The sequence below is a fragment of the Prenolepis imparis genome, unplaced genomic scaffold (genome assembly GCF_030444845.1).
Source record: "Prenolepis imparis isolate NDT839.2.m4 unplaced genomic scaffold, iyPreImpa1.0 SCAF_2, whole genome shotgun sequence".
NCBI lineage: Eukaryota > Metazoa > Arthropoda > Insecta > Hymenoptera > Formicidae > Prenolepis > Prenolepis imparis.
Genome location: NW_028141160.1, coordinates 14,135,763 through 14,146,495, shown reverse-complemented (window position 1 = coordinate 14,146,495; position 10,733 = coordinate 14,135,763). Strand labels below are relative to the sequence as shown.

Here is a 10,733-nt window from a genome sequence, read left to right as displayed (position 1 = left end):
ATTAAAAATAATCTAGATACTACATTATTTAAGACGAATTGATACAATTTGATATTTTAATATCAATATTGCGCGCGATAAAATTTTCTTGATTAACTATCGCGTTTAATACATTTAGCTTCGATTAACAATCACACGTCACGCCAATAAGAATGCATCGCTGTGACCGCAATCTTACGCGCGATCACACATGAACTCGAATATGCGTTTTTGCGTAATGCAAAATTTCTCAGAATTTTCAAATCAAATAGCGGTAGTCTGCGGTGGTGGTGTCAACGGCGTCCAAGTGTTTGACTGCTCGCCTGTAATTTCCGTGTCTTGTCGATGATGGTTGTGATGATGGAGATGATGAGGAGGATGACGATCGACGACCGCTGTCAGATATCTTCTTTCGTCATCCGGCTGCACCTCGTTCAAGGTGTCCGCGGTTTGCTCGGGATAACCCATCGGAATATGAGGATGCTCCTTAGGAGGGCTGTCGTACTCCACACTGACCGGCGAAGAGGTTTCCGTCTGCGGTAGAGCCTGCAAGTGCAACATCTGTGCTTGGGAGTGATGTTGCGGGTGCTGCTGATGATGATGATGAGGATGATGATGACGATGCTGATCGGGGGTGGTTGATTGCACCGGCGAAGCATGTTGGTACTCATGGACGTATTCGCTCGCATCCGTCGGAGCGACGGGTTCTCCGCTCTGCGGATGTAGACCGTGGTGCAGTCCCGTGTGCGGAATGGAACCGTACGAGGACATCTGATGATGCAGATGGAGATTTAAGTTTAGATATGATTGCTGCTGCTGTTGATGCTGTGGCTGTTGTTCTAACGCGGTGGGATGGATCCAGGACGAGTCAGCACAATGTCCGCCGTGCTGTTCTTGAGACGGCACGTACAGGGTGCATCCGGACACGGTGGTTGTGGTGGATGCGGTACCGACCACGGCTCTCCCAAGGACCGTGTGCGCTGATGATGTCGGCGACGGGGACGAGGATGTCGGCCACTCTTGCGACGTAGCTGACGATAAGCACGTTGTATTGAGATTTTGCAATGGTTCCGGACTGCGAGGCGACCAAGCCGGTGCTGTCACATAAGCCGTGGAATGCAGAAGAGGCATCGGCGTGTATGCGTCCGCGTGTTGTTCTGTACATGGAAATAATAATTTAAATTTTCTTTGAAAAAATATATTACATATCTATCTATAACATTACATATGTATTAATATGTGTGTTTTTCAACAGATGTGTGATTTCAACAGATTTTGAAAATTGACAATTGAAAAATATAATCCATAAAATTTATATGGACTATATAAAATATATAATTCTTTCACACATATGTGCGTCGTTATATGTTTATATAATTTATAAAATTTCGAAAGAGAACTTTATAAGATACGATTATGCAAATGTTATACAAGATTATTTCGATTTTTTAAATTTTATGTCATCGATCGAAAATTAATTGAAGTTTTTTTCAAAAATTGATTTGAAGTTTCGATTAGAAAAAACAATGAAATAATTTAACGTACCATCCTGGACGTATTTGTGTCTAAAAGTATAAGGAGCTGCTCTGCAAGTATTTCTGTGTCCAGAGGTAGTGACTGTGCACGAATTAGAAAAGTGATTGCCAACACAAGCCGACACTTGATTTTGTGCAACGGCTATAGCCGATGCAGTATTGTATTCATATCCCATTGTAGGTTGCGGTAAGAACAATGCACCCGCATCTGCAAAATATTATATTATTATTTTATTAAAAATATTTGGCTCGATTTCGATTCCCTATTCACGCCTAATATTCATTTTTCATTTATGTACATATATGTATGTATATTATTATACATATATAGATTGATTTACATTGAGGATAAGTCTGTGAATCGGCGGGTCTCTCTTTAGCATCGAGGAATGCTTTCGCGAAAGGATTGTACTTGATCTTTAGGCTCGTTACTTCCTCGTTCTGATACGCTGTCACTGCGATGAATTGCGTTTCAGGGAAACGATACGTAAGGACCTGCACAAACGATGACGTTATATATTACATTAAAAATAATGATATAAGTATATAATTTAAAGAAAAAAAACTAGGAAAGATGAAAGTAAAACGTACCGTTCTCTGTTCCTCGGCACCCACTCGAACCAGATGAACACGTGGCTCGTACTTGTGCAATGAATTCAGCATGATCTGTCCATTACCGTTCGATTTGTTGGTTAACTTGACTTTTGCAAATGATACTGCCTCTTTCATCCAATGCGCCCCGAAATTCGGACTCTCCGGATGTATGTAAATCGGATTAGGCGGAGCTACTTCCGCCTTTCCGCCTGGTACCCATTCTCCATTAACATATTTCCACCTAGTATTATATAATTTGATTTAAACAGATTTTACTTCTAGATTAATACGTGATTTATGTAAATGCGTGATAAAAAACGAAATGCGCTGAATATGCATTCATTTCTCTTAAAATATAAATTTAGATTTTACTTATATTTTTCTTGTAGAAAAAGTATGTAGAATAAGAAAAATCACGCAAGTCAATTCGACGAAAAATATTCGAAATTTAAATATTTGCGTGCAACAGAAATTGTTTTTTTTTATATTCTTTTCCGATCGTCTTCTGAGATTGTTTTGCGAAAGCTATTATGAGCTCTCGAATGCCCCTCGGTTCGTTCAACACCGATGACGAATCGTCAACGAGTTAAAAATAACACTCTAACAAGTTTAGAATCGACTTTAGCGATGTTACGTGCTTGAACGAAAAGGGTACGATAATTACGACCTGTTAGTGTCCTTCGCGCCCCCCGTTCCCGCTGTTCGCGAGATAAATCAACGCAAATCGGTAACGCGCTCATCCGTTTACCGCCTACGTAACATTTCGATGCGCTTTCTATTCTGCTCAACATAACTTTACAATTTACACAATTTTAGCTTCCTATCACTTAAAAGATGCTAAGATATTTAATCCTCGATCGGGGCGAGTAGCGGATCATTCAAGATGTAAACTGTGAAATTGATAATAGACGTGGTATAGGGATAAAATATAATACGTTTGAATATACATATTTGCAACTTTTATACAGTATTTGATATACAAACACTTTATGCGTATTGAACAAGATTACAAAAATATTGTTTGTATATATCTTATAAATATATTTCTCTTTTAGTTTAATCCATTCTACTTGAAAGAAAATAAGGATAGAGAAATATATGTGTATACAAAATGAAAGTAATGCAATTATAAAGGCTTTTAAATATAATTAAATCGAGGTAAAAAAAGATAATGAAAGGCAATAGTTAAGGCATGTATATATTTTATTGTAAATATAAAATCATCAAAATGAATAGAATTTCGGTTCTTTTTGGGGGAGTCATCTTCAGCGCAATTAAACAATAAATTTAACAAAACATTTACATAAATAAATTCGCACTCAAAAGAATAAAAATGATAATTAGTTATTAAGTGTAAATTCAGAGTAAGGTCTATTATGTCATCCGAGCAGTGCACAGTGTGAGTTTGATGTGCGGATTCAATATAATCATTATATAAATTATAAGTATCTCCGAGAAGTATCTTGCACCTTGGTTGGAAGACTAGGAGACAAATACATACAAAATTAAGTGAAATTTTATTAAATAATGAAGCTTCATTGAATTTTCATATTAATGCATTGAATAAATGCTGAGAATTCGCACATTAAAAATTCATGAACATGTGTTTATAAAGGTACGCAAAATAATGACATTACTTTGTAATAATAAATGTATTCGAAGTAATGAAATGGCGGTTCATCAAGTTTAATTTGTTGTGCGATATTCTCAGCATTTATTCATTGCATCGATTTTGTAGCGTTAAAATTCGAGCGTTTCTGACATGAAAATTTAATGAAGCTTTAGTTTTTAGTTAATCCTTTTTGTTTTGTTCCTACCAACCGAGATGCGATACATCTTGAAGATACTTATGATGCATTAAAATCCGTCACACTGCTCGGATGCCGTAAGAAACCTTAGTCTAAATTTACATTAATAACTAATTATCATTTTTATCTTTCTGACTGCAAATTTATTTATTATTATTAATGGTTTTATTAAATTTACTATTTAATTGCGCTAAAGATGGTTCAAAAAGGGATTAAAACATACGCTATTTATTTCGATGATTTTATATATGTAATAATTTTAAATTTAGAATAAAATATACGCGCCTTAACTGCTGTTCTTTTTGCTGTTCATTTTTTTACCTCGATTAATAAAAGTATACAATATTAAAGTTTATTCTAAAGGATGCGTAAAGAGATTTTATAATACTATGTGTCAAAATTTATTCGATGTACGTTTTTGATTGTTACGATGTATCAACTACTTAAAGCTTTAATCTTTTTTATGTTGTTGCTAGAATTTAATGACATTTGATTTTTACAAAGTTGCACATTCGATATATGCAAAAATACTTGATATTTTAAAAAAGGAGCCTTAAAGTCCTTAACTTTTAAAAGTTAAATATAGCCTTTTTTTCTTAGTTGAGGGTACATTTTCCGAATAAGACAATCAGGTCATTATTATGTCATTACCTGTGCGGATCGACTTGAACAAATTCCAGTAGCAACGTGTACATAGCCGCTGGTTCCAAACCACGTGCAACGACCTTCACCACAGGAAACATCCTCCTACGGGCGAAAGTGACATGTCAGGAACACCATTGCATGAGACACCGATCGTAAAGTCCCGGAGATCCAGAGATGAACGCGAGAGACCGATGTCGACGATGAGATCCACGGCGCGGATCAAAAGATAACCGCCTTGCAGACAGTGTGTCTTCGGCGCATTTACAAGCCGCGTATTAATAAAAGCGATTACGGTTTGTCGACTACGGATGTGCAGGTAAAGTGCTCGCTCGCAGGCATCAGCACGACAAGAGAATGTTTTACAAGAGGATCGTAAGCATCGTAAAATTTTATTGCCGACGGCTGGCATCTTCTCACAATAATCCCACGAAATTCTATTCTTTCCACGGATCGAATCTCTATCATTTATTTCAGTATCCTAATTATGCATTAAGATATTATCTATTTTTATGCAATGAATAACACATGGATAGATATATGGAATGTTTTTTCCGAAAATGTTTCCGCGACAATTCAGACAAATTTCAATCACCAGCTTAACTTCCTTCTTACTGTCATCTAAAGATTATGATTGTCGAGTGCTTTTCGGTGCTACATGTCACAAAAAAAACGTAGGAGAAAGAAAAAGGAGAAGCAAAACTGCTTAAAATTCATTTTTAAGCCATGGTTTTAATATTCTATGTTTTGTTGACAATGTGTGTATCCACTGACAAAACTTCTGAAGTCTGGTTGAAATATGAAGAATGTTGTGTGTAAATGTCGCAATATTAATGTCTCTTTTTGGATGTAACATTACTTTCTCGGAGTAAAAATTAAATGACAAAAAGCAGTCACCTGATAGTAAAGTAATTTCATTTTATTTTGTTCTATTTTGCAACATTTTCTTGTGCTATAAAAAATAAAATGAGAAACTACCGACATACTAAACTAAATTAAGAAAATACTAAAAGAAAGAAATTATATCTCTTTCGACTTTAAATTTCCGACTTTGCATTTTAGCTAATGATATATTTTTTTCAATAATCATAAATATTTCCGTAGGATATCGATATCATCATATAAATGAAAAAACTGCAATGACTTTTACTCGTGTTTCAAAATGCACAAAGATCTTTTAGAATTATTTTAAATGTTCGTCAATTATATTATCATGGCATATGAACATGATAAAAAAAATCATAAACTCAGTGGTGTCCAAACTAATCTCTCTTTCAAGATTAAATAATTTTTATTAATCTTCCAATTAACATAAATGTGTGTACGTATATATGTTTGTGTGTGTATGTACCTTCCGTTTTTCGTGACGATCATCTCATTCGTGATACATTGAAATCTGGTCCAGAGCTCCCGATCCTCTAACGACAAGGACAGCGGCAATCCTTGAGTCCCCGTGATCGCGCCAGGAGGTCCGAGACTCTGTCTCGCGATCGCATCCCGCTCTTCGCGATCCTCTCGATTCTCCTCGGGGCTCGTCCGGCTCTGCCTTCCGCCGCGCTCTCGCTCGCGATTTCGCTCTTGCTCGCGTTCCCTCTCACGCTCCCGATCGCGCTCGTGACACGAAGAACGCGTTGGAGAACCAGGCGTTCGTGGAGCGCTTGGTTGCATCTTCAGCGTTCTCCAATGCGTCGCGTCTCGCGTCTTTCGCTCTTCCCGCTCAAATTTAGAAAATTTGATTTAGATGCTCGATTCTAACAATATGTATTCGAGAGATAAAACACGATATGTATTTTCCAAATAAAAAGAGTGAGGATAAAAATTGGAATTATTTTTTCGATGTGTCGCGATCGATTCGCGATGTCCCGCGAGAAAAACGGACGCGATCTCACAGATGAGCAGGGGGATTGGGAGAAAGGGGACGGAAAATCGTCGTTCGTCGCGGCACCTCAGACGTCTCCGTCAACGGCTGAGGATAGCCGTATCGCGAGGAATCGCGTCGCGTGACCGTAGGCTCGTAACACTTGGGCGCGATATTTCACACTAGCCGGCGAAGACTCGCCGAAGACTGACCGACAGTATATCTGCCTCTCTGTCCTTACTTTACGTCCTTTCTTTCTCCGTTCCTCAACGGCCGCTGAGAATAGGCACTGGAGTCGCGTTCGCGTTTGCCGGATGCTAATTACTCGCTAAATTAGAAGCTTACGGGTGCAACATGGCTGATACCATGTCGATGCCCATTGGTCGAAGACAGATTGACCGGTTGTCCGGTCCCTGTGAGGGAGAGTGCCGCCTTCGGCGGCTTTCTTTGACCAATGGTTGAACGAGCTGGTTCGACGAATCCACCACGGTTGGTGAGTCTGATGGTGAACGCGACGTTCGTCAGTCCGCCCACGTGGTCGTCAGCAGGTTCTTTCGATTAGTCCTCGCGGACGACGTACGCGGATCCGCACGTGATGGTTCCCAGGACCGAATCGCGCCGTGATTGCCACTTTAATCGACGTTTTTCATGCGATTGATCGGATCGGATTTATTCTTGATCGAAAATGAACGTCGCGACCGACGCTGAGGAAACGTCTGCCAAGGTCGCGAGGAAGTGTTCCACCTCGGGTGGATCCCGAAGTCGCGCGGCCGCGATACCGGATCGAGTCGCGACGACATGTCACCTTTTCGAGTTAATATTTGCGTCTGTTGCGCTCAGGAAAGTATGCGACACGTATTTGTTCCTCGTGAGATAAGTGCTGCTCTTGTTGCCGAGGTATAACGGATCTCGATGTAACCGCCAAAAACTCGAGAAATCGTTTTCTCTTTTAGAGTGGTGTTAGTCTGTAAATTCTATCTAAATATATTTATATTTTAATCTGGATTATTCTACAGCCAAAAAAAGACAGAATCAAAAGCATATCTTTTCTTTATTTTACAAAGAATGACAACTGACTTGATTCTCGAATATCTGCTTGAGAAAAAAAAGTCATTATATATTATATCTAATTACACTTCATTTTCTTGTACAACTTTTTTTTGCAATTTAGATATAGCGAAATATCATCAATTTAAAATTATTTTTAAAAATCTTAATAATTTATTTCGAAACCTCAGAACGTGCATCGTCTCTTTAATTCAAAAAGGAGATCCTCCTGAGGAATCGACTCTTCGCGGTAATTTTGATATTTGTCGATTATGAAAATGAAATTCTCCTCGTCTATCACGGGGGAAACGGTCGGGAGAAGATAGAATCGTGTTGGTTGTCTGGAGTCAAATGACAAAAATCAACAGAGCGCCGTTCAACCGGCTGCACGACGCACCGCGAGTAGATATTTGAGCAGGACCGTTTCTTGTTTGCCATCGTGCACATGGTTTCGGACAGCAATCGCCGGACGCGAGATGGCCATAACCCTATCGGTTATTTGTGCTAGCAATTTCGTACGGAGAGCACGGAGTCGCGATCGTTCTGATGCTGCGACATCGCCGGAGGCCGAGCTGAGCCATCTTTATTGAACGAAGGCGGTCCGAAGTTGCCAAAGGTAATTACAATTTTCAGCGCGATTGAATCCGTCACTATTTGCAAAAAAAAAAACGTCCTTGGGCCACAAAGTGCACGATGACATCAACTAGCGAGATCTTCTCGAAAGTGCGTAATCGAAAATGAAAGTGTCGAATGCATCCTCAAGGGAAGCATCTGATAACTCCATGATAGTTGTAAAAAAAGGATTATAGGCCATATAAGTTTTAATTTAATAACATCATTAAATACAAACTTTATTATATTAGAAACAAGAATGAATGACATTTTCAGATTTGAAGCTGAAAGCTAATTTTTCGTGAGGTATTATTTCATTATTATCATGATTTTTTCATTTCCGATTTGTATAAATATATTTAATTATTTTACCTTACATTTATTTAGAAACTAATTTTTCTTTATATCTAAAATTATACTTTTTGTTTAATGAAATCTTCTTTTCTTGTCTTCTTGTCTCTTTTATAATATAATCTTCAGTATAATATACTGCAATTATGGAATATGCATCTTGTCTGAATTTATTTCGATTGCCATACGACTTGCAAATTGAGATATTTTCTCAAGAGTAGATTCACATTCGTCTACTGCACGGTGGCGTATCATAAAAATTTTTACCTCAAACAACTTCTACGCAACCTGCAACACTGCAGAGACAAAGTTTACGATAGAGGTATCTTTGATTATTGCTACCTGCCTAGGTAGTCTCTAGACATAAGTCGGAAGGTCTCTTTCTCTCTTCGACAACTCATTTATCGCGTTTGAGAGATGCCGCCGTGGTTACGATTGCTTTGATAAACCGTGCCGGCTCTCTTCCTTTGTATTCGTCTATTTACAGACTATACTACTCAGCGAACATTCTAAGCGGAAGTTGTGCACCTCGAATGTCAAAAACGGCATCATTTATCGGGAAGAGATATCCCATAAAGATCTCAATTTATGATGTTTCCTTAAGTTTTGTCAGTTAAAAAAATCATGATAAGATAAAATTTTAGAGAATTTGTTTACAGTTATTTATTATGCGTTACCGCGAATGAATTTATGTATTTAAGACACTGTAAACTCGTGCGAAAAATAAGAGAGCAATTCAAAAACACAAAAGAATGAGAGGCAATTTCTAGAAATTATGTTTGTGTAAGTCACTGTGTCAGAGAAAATATCTCATCAATTATTTAATACTTACTAAATAAAATTTTTAAATGTTTGAAAGAAAAGTCGCTGAGATTAACTATATAGCGACAAAAATATTAATAATAGATAGATCAATTTTTTTTATCCTTAGACTCATGCAAATTCAAGCCAACGAGTGAATACTGATTCCGATCAATCTTCAGATTGACAGCCTCGCTTCCTTGTTCTCCATCCCTCTTGTCGCGATCCCTTGTTTCGTCTCCGCTGACGATGACATAATTTCGTCGCGCGTGATCGCTAATAATTCTTTCGCAATCCATATTTTGATTACCAAGCAGAATTGGGAATTCCATCGGATGTGCGGCTGTCGCCTTCTGTCGGATCCATTTTCTTTCGTTCGAATCATTAGAATAATCCAATAAAGCTGCATAAGTCTGTATAATTTAATACCGAATCAATTAAAATTTTCAAAATCATTATAATATTCAAATAAATATCAGAATTAGTAATTTAATTAGTTGTAATTTTTCACTTTTGAAATAATATAGAAATCAATCTTCGTACCACTAGATTGTCAGGTATTTTAGTTATCGCATGCCCATTTTGCGCAAACCAGCAACACTCGTTGGGCAAAATGCGCGATACTAGTTGTCCATTTTCTGTGATTCCGTGAAGAGCATTGGTTCCTAGAATGTTATGGGATGTCGATGGAAAAGGAAATAGCAAGGGGATCGTCAGGTAGGCTTCTGGGATCAACTGAAAAAAAGAAATAAAACTGTTTCATTTTATTTTCTTTACTGTCGCATAGACATCCGTTTATTCTTGTCATACTGCTCGCGATCGTCCCGATCGAATGAGAGTAAAGCATACATTTTGCGATGAGATGAATCTTTATATCCATTTCGTATCACAGGACGATTATACCGCAAATGCCAATTTGTATTTTTTTTATTTTGAAAGCATGCGCGTTAATATTCTCATTGATATTTTCAGCATCAGAAAAACTTGACATTTGTGGTACCTATTTCGCATAAAACGTTGTAGGTCTGTTATAGGTCGGTTTGTTTTATTTCTTTTTAGCTACCGTTGCTTATGATATTGCGCATCACACAGTGTACATTTACGTTCTTTTGATTAATTAAACAGTATCCTTCATTTACAAAGGTTACTTGCATCTTCCAATATGCACAGTACATCGACGCCAAAAAGACGATTTCTTTACGACGTCAAATACTATCAATATCTAGTTCAGATTACTTCAATCTCTTTGTCCTACGGATATAACGTCATTTTTTTTTTGTTATTGATATTCATGCACGCTTTGATTTGACAATTGTCTAAATATGTTTTGTAAGGCGTGATTATGTTCATTCTCCGTTACAAGAAGTGGAATATATTTTCAATTATATTAATATACTTTCATATGTGTCACATTTTATTCTGCAGAATATATTCCACGTTTCTTGAAGCGGGAAGTTTCGCGTTTTTTTTTTTTACTTTTTATTTTTCACTCGCGAGCGATCGCGC

At 37.6% G+C, this 10,733-nt stretch overlaps 2 protein-coding genes across 2 annotated transcripts in view; both read right to left on the bottom strand.

Annotated features, from left to right (window-relative positions):
- On the bottom strand, positions 1-6,604 carry Byn (T-domain transcriptional activator brachyenteron). Its single transcript, XM_083056302.1, has 6 exons — positions 5,910-6,604; positions 4,568-4,663; positions 2,106-2,349; positions 1,856-2,009; positions 1,525-1,722; positions 1-1,136 (listed from the first exon to the last, which is right to left on the bottom strand). Exons 1-6 carry the CDS (start codon positions 6,224-6,226, stop codon positions 244-246), a joined length of 1,902 nt encoding a protein of 633 aa, XP_082912428.1. The 5' UTR covers positions 6,227-6,604; the 3' UTR covers positions 1-243.
- Positions 6,605-9,337: 2,733 nt separating this feature from the next.
- Positions 9,338-10,733, bottom strand: part of LOC145932916 (uncharacterized) — a 7,662-nt gene continuing 6,266 nt past the window's right edge. Inside the window, exons 7-8 of the mRNA XM_083032141.1 lie at positions 9,771-9,962; positions 9,338-9,640 (exon numbers count right to left, since the gene is read on the bottom strand). Of these exons, the coding sequence (XP_082888267.1) occupies positions 9,338-9,640; positions 9,771-9,962 (495 nt within the window). The remainder of the gene's footprint in view (positions 9,641-9,770; positions 9,963-10,733) is intronic.

What these genes read in the sequence shown, in the direction of transcription:
- Byn (XM_083056302.1), bottom strand. Translation starts at nt 6,226, where the DNA reads ATGCAACCAAGCGCTCCACGAACGCCTGGTTCTCCAACGCGTTCTTCG. An exon ending in ATCGTCACGAAAAACGGAAG is followed by an intron (nt 4,664 to 5,909) that starts GTACATACACAC and finishes TTTCGCCCGTAG; the next exon opens with GAGGATGTTTCCTGTGGTGA. An exon ending in TTCACAGACTTATCCTCAAT is followed by an intron (nt 1,723 to 1,855) that starts GTAAATCAATCT and finishes AATATTTTGCAG; the next exon opens with ATGCGGGTGCATTGTTCTTA.